This window comes from Aquarana catesbeiana, linkage group LG05 (assembly GCF_042186555.1).
Source record: "Aquarana catesbeiana isolate 2022-GZ linkage group LG05, ASM4218655v1, whole genome shotgun sequence".
Classification (NCBI taxonomy): domain Eukaryota; kingdom Metazoa; phylum Chordata; class Amphibia; order Anura; family Ranidae; genus Aquarana; species Aquarana catesbeiana.
In genome coordinates this window covers 174,664,549-174,677,469 of record NC_133328.1, presented here as the reverse complement: position 1 = coordinate 174,677,469, position 12,921 = coordinate 174,664,549, and the positions used below count along the sequence as shown (strand labels likewise).

Genomic DNA, 12,921 nt, shown 5'->3' with positions numbered 1-12,921 from the left:
CATTGCAGATTGGCATTACTGCATGGCAGAGGTGTGAAACCAACCTGCAGATGTAAAGCTTTAGTTCATTTTACACAGTTTTCTGTACATTCAATTTTCACAGCTTTGCAAAAAGACACTATTTAAAATTTACAAATATTTGTTTTTTATTAACGGAACACATATTTTTATTTTTGTTATTTTTTAGATTAAGTAGAAATTTTGTTGTGCTTGTGTGTGTTAGTAATGGTTTTAGAGTATTCTTTATCAAAAATATGTCTGATAAATATTTCAGCAACTATCAACTGACCTATAAAATCAGTAGCATCATCTTTTTATTCTACCAGTCCTATGGTTTCATAATATGTATAGTTTGGGGGTCTTCTACAAACTCTGAAAGCTGTACATGGAAAATAAAACAAAGGAAGTATTGAAGAAATGGTCTGGCCACCTGAAGTTAAAATTGAAGCATAGTGAAAGCGTTCATAACAGAGAAGAAAAAAAAAAGTTGTATACAATTTTGTTTTACCAGGAAAGGTATATAATTAAGCTAATTGTTATAATTAGGGGTGTGGCTATGCGATGACTGAGAGATAAGTTATACCAGGCTGCATGAGTGGTGAGACATTATCACCAGTTGATTTACCAGCGTGGAGGTGGTGAGATAATTGCAATGTGCCACTAGACGGCTCTTATATGTATTAATGCGAAATACAAGAAGTGTAAATGTGAGTTTAATGGAAGTTTTTTTAATAAAATGTACTGCTTTTGGAAGTAATTCACGATCAGAGGTTTTGTTTTTTTGGAATGACACATGGTGAGATAAGACCTGTGTGCATAGGCAGAGGGAGATAGATTCCTATCAAACAGAGATTACCCCACTGATTAATGCAATATTGCCTCTCATGAGAATGCGAGGCATATTGGTCTGGTGAGTTTTTACTCCATAAGCTGAAGGGGATCACATCAAGCTCTCTGGTGGTGGATGTATGGTGCATTAAAGTGGATGTAAACCCGAAATCTTTTTTTTTTTTTTTATATCATAATGTAAAGTATAAGATTTCCTATCAACTGACCTATAAAATCAGTAGCATCATCTTTTTATTCTACCAATCCTATGGTTTCATAATATGTATAGTTTGGGGGTCTTCTACAAACTCTGAAAGCTGTACATGGCAAATAAAAAAAAAAGGAAGTATTGAAGAAATGGTCTGGCCACCTGAAGTTAAAATTGAAGCGTAGTGAAAGCGTTCATAACAGAGAAGAAAAAAAAAGTTGTATACAATTTTGTTTTACCAGGAAAGGTATATAATTAAGCTAATTGTCATAATTAGGGGTGTGGCTATGCAATGACTGAGAGATGAGTTATATCAGGCTGCATGAGTGGTGAGACATTATCACCAGTTGATTTACCAGCGTGGAGGTGGTGAGATAATTGCAATGTGCCACTAGACGGTTCTTATATGTATTAATGCGAGATACAAGAAGTGTAAATGTGAGTTTAATGGAAGTTTTTTTAATAAAATGAACTGCTTTTGGAAGTAATTCACGATCAGAGGTCCCTTTTTGTTTTTTTGGAATGACACATGGTGAGACAAGACCTGTGTGCATAAGCAGAGGGAGATAGATTCCAATCAAACAGAGATTACCCCACTTATTAATGCGATATTGCCTCTCATGAGAATGTGAGGCATATTGGTCTGGTGATTTTTTGCTCCATAAGCTGAAGAGGATCACATCAAGCTCTCTGGTGGTGGATGTATGGTGCATTAAAGTGGATGTAAACCCGAATTTTTTTTTTTTATATATATATATATATCATAATGTAGAGTATAAGATTTCCTATCATTTTAGCCCAGTCTTGCCACACAGAGTTAATCCATCTCTGAGCAAACCTCTTTTATTGTTCAGTGAGATAATTCTTGACAAACTGAGAAAAACTTTGTCAAATACTCCCCCTTGCTGTGAGTGACAGGTGATTTACATATCTTGTTCTTCAGCCTAAGACACATGCAGTATTTTTTAATTCCCTCCCCCACTCCTTTCTTCAGCAGCTCTGCAAGGATTGGCTGTTCCACACCTCAGCATGATTTGGCATGCTGCTTTTTAATAAAATGAACCTCAGCATGATTTGGCATGCTGAAGTCATGTGGTGACTTTCCTGTCTTTTCACTGGATGTTAGAGATCATAGCAGAAGTTCAGTGTTAGAAATACACAGGGGAGTACTCCACCCACCGAGCTCCAAACAACAGACCCACCCACAGAATATGCAGTTTTTCGGGTCTAATAACAGACAGAGGGGAGACATTTGACAGGTAAGGATACATGCAGGAGGCATGTATATCCTTATAGATAACCCCTATGGCAGTAGTTTAGAAAGGGTGACATTGGGTTTACATCCACTTTAATCATCCTTTAATAGGACATCACACAGATAATTAACACTTTTCATTTGGACTTCTTTCACTTTATGGACTCACTTGATTATTATTATTTTATATTTGTTAATTTTGCCTTATGATATTAAAGTGCACTTACATATGTTTTGCTCTATTGTGAATTATCGATTTGTGTTTCTGCATTGGAGATTTATCCATTTTTATTTTTATTCTGTTTGTGTTAAATAGCAGCATCACATATTTTGAGGTGAATGAGCCATTAGCGCAGAGCAACGCATTTATTTAGTTGGTACAATTTTATTTCTGTGTCTTTTTATCTGAATAAATTAATTAAAGCTACTGCTCTTTCTAGAATATGACTGAAAGATTTTTCAAGTCTTCTTTATAGATAATATTTCCTATCATTTAGAAAATTCCCATAATGGAAAACAAGTTCTGGCTATTTTCTACAGTGGAATCCAGACAAAAGTAATTAAAATGCCAACACTCTGAAGCCTCGCCCTTGTTTCCTCTTCAGTCTGTAGAGGGGAAATTTTCAGAAGTGTTTATGCAACTTTGTAACATCAGCTGCTCTTGCTTTAAAATAAAGAAATTAAATGGGCCTTGACTAATCTTACAGTATGGATTACTAGTAAACATTATGTTTTTTTTTTAAAGGGGACAAAAGCATTTTTACTAAGGTATTATTCTGACACCCATACCCAGAGAATGAGCATCCTGGTTTAGTGGCTTCAGCCTCCAGCTGCTGCATGCAGGCAGCCCATTTGTGTCTATTGGGACGCAGCAACTGCAGGGGCACAGCCACTTGTCCCAATTAGTAACTGTGCAGGTGCATCAGTGTAAATGAGGCCTTAGTATAGACACAGAATAAGAAAGTCACACTAATGAAAATACTCACTGACTGAAGTGACTGTTTTGCGTTTTCACTTACCTAGGATAAGGTTCGAGGCCGGGACGCGCACATTCTTAAAGTGTACTTCTAAATGTCCTCCGTGATGAGTATCTGAAAAACAATCAATGTTTATGTCTATTAAAGACACTTAAAGTGTTACTAAACCCAGGACCCTGCATTCACAATATCTGATCTCCCACAGTACATGAAATGCATTTATTTTAGTAAATATAAACTGCTAAACACCTTTTCTCATCAGCAGTATATAGTAGTCTTGTGACTTACTGTATATCAGTGTCCAGCCAAGCACTGGTTAAAGCATGTAGGAGGAGTTTTCTGACTATCCTATGAGACTGCAAGACCCCTGACCCTCTGTCTAGACAGTGCTGATTGGCCCTGTGCTGATTTTTTTATGCTTGATTTATAGCCCTGCATTTTTATGTTTTCAGTTTTTTTGGGTATAATATAAATCTATGCCAATCTGCATGCTGCTATTTATTTACATATTAAATTAAGTGCTGACTTATACACACTGTTTAGATATCCAAAAGGCCTAAGACTGCTGCTGGGCATAGCCATTTTGGATGTGAGCAGCCCCGGCAGACTCAGTGCTCTCACTCAAGTGACACTAAATTGCATTTGTTCCTCCCCCTTCAGCTACATAAAAAGGCTATATAGGGAGGTGAGGGGAGGGACAAAGATGCTGGGCCAGCACAGACAGTAATTAGACACCCCCAGAAGAGGAGAGAGCTATGCCACAAAATTGATTTTCCTGGAGTAGTCAATTGTTCTAGCAAGTTTAAAAGCACTTTTCAAGTGAATAAAAATCATATATGGAAAGGAAGAACACTGCAAATAAGCATTTAAAGCTCAAGTTTAGGCAAATATTTTTCAACAGCACAAGTGACAGTACTTACTATAATGCAAAGTGTTCTGTGCTCTGATCCCGCCACCCCCACAGTGGTGATATTCCTGTGCTGTGGTGGGCTATAAATGTCTGCTTATATATTTTTTTTAAAGCAATTGTTAGAGTAATTTAAAAAATTGCACCGAGCAAATAAAATAAATCAAGTATTCTATTTATTTATTTGTTTCATATCTATGCTGCCAACAACGAGGTGTAGATCAGTCAGGTCAGCAAGTAGAAACACTAGGAAAACTAGCCTTTCAAAGTAAACCAGAAATATCTCTTCAGCCCCTTTCATACTGGCAGAGTCTGCCAGCAGATCTGCCTGCTCAGCGGGGGATCTCTCCACTGAGCAGGCGAATGACAGGTCCGTGACCACTCCGCTTATGCAGCCCACTCTCCTCTATGGGCAGTTGGATGTAAACGAACCACCTATTTGTTTACACTCAACTACCATCCAATCCAATTTGCCAGAAGGACGGGAAACTCTTCATCCGTCTTTTTTTAGTGGATAGGATTGGAGAGCAGGCGGATCTGCTGGCGGACTCTGCCAGTGTAAAAGGGGCCGAAGAGATATTTCCCACTCCCAATGGCCATTGACATCCGCCACTGCATATAGGGCAATGGGTGGTCCGATCGGGTCCGCCTGAAAAACTGACACACAGACCCGATCAGTCCGCCCATGTGAAAGGGGGCTAAATATCTCCATAAAAAAGGGATCCATTTTTCAGTATAAAATTGAATAATAATAATTTTATTTCAAAAAATGAAACAAAAACCCTAAACTAGAGTTTGACGTATTAAACACTGGAAAGGGGAACATAATATATCATGCGAATAAAGCATTTACCTTCATATCCAAAAACTTTCAGAGTTCTCACACGTTCCACACCTTTGGTGTCCATGGGTACAATGATCATACTATGCTGTTTGTATCTGGGCAATAAAAGAGAAATGGGAAGATGTTACAAACAAGATAATACATGAGATAAATACAAACTATTCAGATATTTAGTCACAAAATTAAGCAACGAGTTTTCATTTTCTGTATCGGTTTTTATTAAAGCCCAGCTACACCCAAAACCTTGTTTAAGTTTTAAACAGGCTGGTAAAGAGATAGAATGTTGGCTGGGATTTATTTGTGATCTCTGTCCTGAAAAGGAAAGTTAGCTTGTCACTTTCTGTGCTGAAATCACCCCAGTGTGCTTGCGGACTGACAATGCACCTGGTTTCAGTAAAGCCTTGACTATTCCCAAGTTTATCCAAAACAGAAAACATGTTGGATAGAGTTAGGCTTTATATGATTATCATTGAATTATCTTATGTAAATTGTGCCTAATTAATAATAAATAATGTTTCAGTTATTTTTCTTAACCCAATTACTTTTTGTTCAGGAAAAAAGCTTAAAGCTACAATAAACAGTGGCCAGTAGAAACAAGCCATATTAATATGGCCTGTTAGTTCCATAGTATAAAGTCATACAACCAGAGTAACATATGGAATTCTGTTAAAATAGAACATTTAAGATATTTACCTGCATAGGTATTGTAACAAGTGTGAACAGAACTTCAATGTTAAGAGATATTAAATCAAACTTCTTTATTTTATGTCAATTATATACTAGATAAAATGCATTCATTAAATATCAGTAAAAGTTCTAACTTTTATTTGCTGAAATGTACATATTTGTTCTTCTAGCTGCTTCATCAAAAAATGATGTCTACTTATTGAATATTATTCCAGGGTCGTACAACAAGGACAGTCTTGTTGTACGACAGTCTAGGGCTACAGGAGACGTTTTCTTCTCAAATTTCCTCTAGCTCTTTAAGAGCGTGGTTTACTTTATGTATATGATGTACTGTATATCATGTATGGTGATGTTTTGCATCATTACGTTTTTAAACTTTAAATAATACATTTTTCTATGTTTTACTATATAGTGTCCATAAGAGTTTGCCCTTAAAGTCCCGCACTTTTCCTTTGGTTCCTTATATATATATACAATACAATTTGATAAAACATGTTTTTGTTGCACTTCTCATTGACACTTATTTGGAAACTTTGGACTGATTAAGAGGTTTTTTTTTATTCCTTTTGTGAAGTATCACAAGTACTTATCCCAATGTGTGACACATGTTAAACGTGAAGTACCAATGCGCCGCTAAACGTGTAAACGATATATATGGTAAAGTGCTAAAGTGCAAAAAGATAAATATAAAGCAGCTGGCTTCTGAAGTGTTGCCAACACCAAAAATATGAGTGATATGTAATGAAGTAGCGCTAAATATCCCTTCAGAAACACTAAATAAGGATAGCTGATAATAAAGTGCTAATAACGTTCCCAGGTAACTCTGAACCAATCTTAAGGTGTAAAGTACTAATAATAAAACAATATAAAGTGCTAATAATAAAGTGCTTAAAATAATACAAATTCTCAATGTGCAAAATGATGCAATAATAATGACATCAAAACAAAAATTCACAGTGATGACTGATGTAACTTTGGATGCTAGGCAAATAGTCTCTATAAAGGTAAATGCATCAAAGAAAGGAAAAAGTTCTAATGCAGATAATATAATGACTAGCAGGAATCCTTCTCCAATCCACACCCTGTGTGTGCTAGCCTCTCACCTCAAGGGAAGACCCCAAATGGGTCTAGTCGTGCATCAACAGATCAACAGAGGAGCTGGTCGCGGAACTCGGTGTTTGTGGAGAAATAGCCTGGATATTGCAGTGACCATTCCTTTGAGATACACCCAAGGAGGAGGAAAAGGACACCTGTTGATGCACAACTAGACCAGCTCCTCTGTTGATCTGTTGATGCACGACTACACCCATTTGGGGTCTTCCCTTAAGGTGAGAGGCTAGCACACACAGGGTGTGGATTGAAGAAGGATTCCTACTAGTCATTATATTATCTGCATTAGAACTTTTTCCTTTCTTTGATGCATTTACTCTTATAGAGACTATTTGCCTAGCATCCGAAGTTACATCAGTCATCACTGTGAATTTTTGTTTTGATGTCATTATTATTGCATCATTTTGCACATTGAGAATTTGTACTGTTTTAAGCACTTTATTAGTAGCACTTTATATTGTTATATTATTAGCACTTTATACCTTAAGATTGGTTCAGAGTTACCTGGGAACGTTATTAGCACTTTATTATCAGCTATCCTTATTTAGTATTTCAGGAGAGATATTTAGCACTTCATTACATATCACTCAATGTGTGACATATACTGCTTTTTGCTGTGAAGGAGATTAATTGAACTTTACTGAGTGGGTTTCCTCCGGGTACTCCGATTTCCTCCCACACTCCAAAGACATGCTGGTAGGTTAATTGGATTCTGTCTAAATTGGCCCAAGTACTGTATGTGTGTGTGTGAATGTGATTCGATTGTAAGCTCCTTGACGGCAGGGACTGATGTAAATGTACAATATACTGTATATGTACTGTAAATGGCTGCATAAATTGATGTTTCTATATAAGTACCTGTATTAAAATAAAATTAAATAATTGTCATACATTTATTTTTTTCACACATTATTTAGCGCTGTAAGTGTCCTATAAATAACTCAGGATCTGAACTTGGCTAATCTCATTCATCAACTCAATTAGTATACATACCTGGAAGATGAAGCATTTGTTGTTTTACCCATTACGATTGCAACTTTACAATTGGGATTCCCAGCACCTGCAAAATTGTTAAATTTATGGTTGAAAATGTAACCAAAAACATCAAGAGTCTGTGTTATCAATATACTGATATTTAAAGTGATATTAAAGTCTTTTTGTTTCTTGTTTAAAAATAACAAACATGTTATACTTGCCTCCTCTGTGCAGTGGTTTTGCACAGAGCAGCCCAGATCCCCCTCTTCTCTGGTCCCACACCGCCACTCCTGGCCCCTCCCTCCTGTTGAGTGCCCCAACAGCAAGCAGCTTGCTATGGGGGCACCTGAGCCGAGCCACTGCTCTGTGTGTCCATTCAGACACGGAGCCGTGGCTCAGCCCCACCCCCCCCCTTTCCTAATTGGCTCACTGACTTTGGCAGTAGTGTGAAATGTATGACACAGCAGTGCCTACTCACAGGACACAGTGGGGGAGATTTATTAAGACTGGTACACATTGAATCTGGTGCAGCTGTGCATGATAACCAATCAGCTTTTAACTTCAACTTGTTCAGTTAAGTTTTTACAATAAAACCTGGAAGCTGATTGGTTTCTATGCAGAAATGCACCAGATTTTGCACTCTCCAGTTTTAGTAAATCTCCCCCAGTGAATATGTGTCACAGATTTCAAGGAAGTAAATGTGTGAAATTCTTTAAAAAATTAAGCTTTAAAATGTCAAGAGCACTGAGAATAATAGGAGTAGGTTGGAAAACCATTAAAATGCAATGTGTAAATTTATAGAGGATTTTAAATTTTGACCATGAATACACTTTGATGGGTGTAAAATGAAATAAGCCATAGGAACCAACCACTGGTATGGTACCAGTATACAGCAAAAACAACAATTGTGGCATAGCCATCATCATGTCTATACATTTACTATGAAATTGCTTAAATTGCTACATTTGCAATTAAAAAAACGAACTTGTCAACTAAGCCTCGGTTCACACCAGAGGCGGCACGACTTGCAGGTCGCCTCACCGAGGCGACCTGCACACGACTGCCGGGGCGACTTGCAAAACGACTTCTGTATAGAAGTCTATGCAAGTCGCCCCCAAAGTCGTACAGGAACCTTTTTCTAAGTCGGAGCGACTTGCGTCGCTCCGATTAGAACGGTTCCATTGTACTGAACTGGACGCTACTTGTCAGGCGACCTAGGTCGCCTGACAAGTCGTCCCAGTGTGAACCGAGGCTAATAGTTATGGTAGAAGAGACTCCACATTTTTATTTCCGTTTGCCTGCTAGCTACTTTTTTTTTTTCCCAACTGTACACCGACAGCTGTGCATGTGGTGGGTGCAAGTGCCTGTATTTATTTCCGCATGAGTTAAGTAAACAGGTATGTTTACCAAGTTACATGCATAAGAAGAGTCATATAATACCTCCAGTTTTTGGGTTGAGATAACAGTAAGACCCCTTTCAGACTGAGGCGGTTTTCAGGCGTTTTAGCGCTAGAAATAACGCCTGTAAAGCACCTGAAAACCTCCTCCCATTCATTTCAGTGTGACTTTTTACACTGGAGCAGTGCGCTTGTGGGATGTTAGGAAAAGTCCTGCAAGCAGCATCTTTGGGGAGGTTTGGGAGCGCTGCCCATTGAAATGAATGGGTAGCACTCCCAAAGAGCCTGAAAAGCGATTCAGAAGCGTCACAACACGGGCACTTTTAACCCATAATTTGACCGCACTTTTAACCCAGGCTAGCAGGCAAAAAGGGTTAAAAGCACCCGTATAAACAGCAGTAAAGCGCCGCTAAAACTAACAGCGCTTTACCGCTAGCGCACGGGTGGCCCCAGTGTGAAAGGGATCTTAGTCACAATGGGCCTGATGCCTTAAAAATATAAAAGATAAGCAATCACTTTTCCCATGGTATTGCTTTACAATGTTTCAACATTCCCATGCATATTTTTATTTGTGTGCAAAATTACCGGAAAAATCTGTAATACTACATCCTAATTTGTTATTCTTTTTAAGTGCATATAATTATTGCAATAAAACAAATTGTTCTTAGCTGTACAAATTGCTGACAGATTAATATGGAATCTTTCTATAGTCCTACACTTCACCAAAATTAAATAGAAAAGAAAGATATTTAATAAACCTTTTATTCTGGCCAGGCTATCGTGTTCCAACTATATTCAAGAAGTCACCTCTCTAGAGCAGCTTCGCCATTTAAGGGGCGCTGCTCTCACTTTGCACATTAATATCTGGCTGGAAATTGAATGCCAGATTAAATTAAACATTTTATTGTATGTATGTATTTTTTTTTAAATTTCCTAACTTAAAGCAAACAGCAAAAATGATTAAAATTTTTAAGTTGGATTTTTCTGTGTCGGGATGAATGCCTATTTATGGTCCACTGTTGGTGCCCCCATTGATTAGAGTAATGCCTTGTACACACGATCGGACTTTCCGAAAACGTAACTGTGGAATTTTGTCCGAAGGGTGTTGGCTCAAACTTGTCTTGCATACCCACGGTCACACAAATGTTGGCCAACAATTATGAACGTAGTGACGTACTAGACGTACTATGTGGTTTTTCAGCTCTTTAGCGCCACCCTTTGTGCTCCTTCTGCTAATTTCGTGTTAGTAGAAGTTTGGTGAGTGTTGATTCAAGCTTTTCTTGTCGCGTTTTTCATTTAGCGCTTTTCAGTTCATACTTTTCAGTTCGTTTCTGAACGGCCATTCGTCAACCAGACATGTTGCGGAATAGGAGGAGATAACGTGATATTTATTATTGGCCTTGGAGTTATTGCTTTGACATTTTTTTTGGTTGAATAATGATTTGATTTGTTATATTTTCTATATTTTTGGATGCATAGAATGCACTTTTTGGTTAAGTTCTATTGGCAGATAGCATGTTTATAATGTTCTTTTTTTTTAATGCACAATAAAAAAATTGTGGAGAATAATACTTGGCTATGTGTTTTACTTCAAATGACAGTTACATTTTAAAAAATACAATGTAAAATTAACATGGGACACCAACATAGTTGTATCTTTGATCTTAAAAACTACAGGATAATGGTGTTGTGGTAACTTGCACAAATAAAAAAAAAAACATAATAATATTATTCTTGATATCACTAGAAAAAAAAAGCCTTTGAATATTCATTTGCAATAACTCCATCAGTATCACCAGCAAAGCAGCTTCATTATTATACCATTAAAAAAGAAGAGAATTGTGCGCTGCATTTGGAGATTTCATAATTTGCCATGTCACGAATGTTAATTCTCCATTACAAAAGCTAGTTTACAAGACGGAACGTTTCTGGCTCGTCCTTGCTTCCGAGCATGCGTGTTTGTACTTTGGACTTTTGTTCAACGGACTTGTGTACACACGATCGGAAAATCCGACAACACACATTTGTTCGCGGAAAATTTGAAGACATGCTAGCCAACATTTGTTGGCGGAAAATCCGACAATTGTCCGATGGAGCATACACACGGTCGGATTTTCCACCAACAGCCTGGCATCCAACATTTCCCGTCGGAAAATCCGATCGTGTGTACGGGGCTTAAGACTAAATGTTGTCTGGGTATATCAAGGGTGTTCTCGTATTAGGGAGTTATACATATGTGGCATCACAGAAGGTGCCATGTGACTGTAATTTTCAAATTTCTTTGAAAATGAAGGATCTTTTCCTCAGTGTGTTAGCTTTGTTAATTTAACCTTTGGTCACTGAGCATGAAGTATATGTAACAGCAGCTTTGTGCAACATGTCTCCTTTACCATGTAGCCAGGGGAAAACAGATTTGGTGCACAATTCACAATTGAGTCTTGGGCACTTAGCAGTAACATCATGGAAGCATCATTGATACAGTGTTACCCAAACCTACACAGAAAAATTGATGCAGTGTCATTTAAGGCTCCAAAATGAAAATAATTAACCAGAAAATACTATCTGGGTGTGTTTTCCATGGGATCCTCATTTGGTTTCCTGGCTGTATTGTCAAAAAGCAGAATTATTTTTTTCTCTGAGTGATTCCATTTGTCAGTCACACTGCCTGGCATTTATTTCTTTGAAAACAGCTGGATATAGCTAGGGGATTTTTTGGAAAATTATTTTACTGGTGATTGTAATAGAAGAAAAGGAAAGCCATATTATTTTCTATTCTGGATCTAAATATAAATTACACCAGAACTGGAAAAAAGCCGCCAGCACTGAATAAATTATATTAACTAGTACAACATAGACTTGTAAAAATATACTATTTGTTAGAATAAATACAGTGATACACATATAGTTTTCCCTTTTAAACAAAAGCCATTACAAGAAAACTTTTATATATAAAGTATAGTTTATAATTTTAAACATTTTACTAAAGTATATTCTAAGTACCTGATGGAAAAGCTAGACGAAATAAAAAAGAAAAGGTCATAGATTTTTTACGGCTCATGCACATTGTTAAATAAACACAGATTCCCTTCTTTCCTTTTTATTCATCAGTTCCTCAGTGTTTAAAGATTTTTCCAGTACAAATACCTAATGTGAGTTTTTCCCAAACTAAAGAAAACATCAATTATATCAACTGGGCAAATCCCTTGGATTATTTTAAAGTGTAAACGTTCCAAAACTTCCAAAAGACACTAAGCAGCTTTGATTCTAAATAGCACATTAATCCAATATGTCTCTTTCATATCATTATTTGTCCTGGTGCTATGGAAGGCCTATGGGTGGGGAGGAAGGTTAAAGGAAAGTCACATCAAATTTAATATCTTTGTTAAAATTTATAGTAGGGAAACTACATCCACTAAGTGAAGTAACGTACACAACACAAAGTGGATTTAGGCAAAGGAACTAGATTTTTCAGCTTTAAACTGCGATTTTATTTGTTGTCTTGAGTTACAGCACCTTGTCTTTGCGCTTTTCAGTGTTTTTTCTCCAGCAGTTCTTTCTACTTTATATATATAACATCTTTCAACCAGACCTGTGTTTAGCAGAGCATTCTGAATGAAGTATTTGCTGATTGAATGAATATCCACTTGAAGACCAGGCCTTTTATGATACTTCTTGTTTACAAGTAAAAATCTGTATTTTTTGCTAGAAAATTACTTAGAACCCCCAAACATTA

General features: G+C 37.1%; 1 protein-coding gene across 2 annotated transcripts in view; it reads right to left on the bottom strand.

Moving 5' to 3' along the window:
- ACAD11 (acyl-CoA dehydrogenase family member 11) overlaps window positions 1-12,921 on the bottom strand; it is a 219,130-nt gene that overhangs the window by 69,209 nt on the left and 137,000 nt on the right. For both annotated transcript variants that reach the window (XM_073630360.1, XM_073630361.1), the window contains exons 14-16: window positions 7,810-7,876; window positions 5,029-5,114; window positions 3,311-3,382 (exon numbers count right to left, since the gene is read on the bottom strand). In XM_073630360.1, the coding sequence (XP_073486461.1) occupies window positions 3,311-3,382; window positions 5,029-5,114; window positions 7,810-7,876 (225 nt within the window). The remainder of the gene's footprint in view (window positions 1-3,310; window positions 3,383-5,028; window positions 5,115-7,809; window positions 7,877-12,921) is intronic.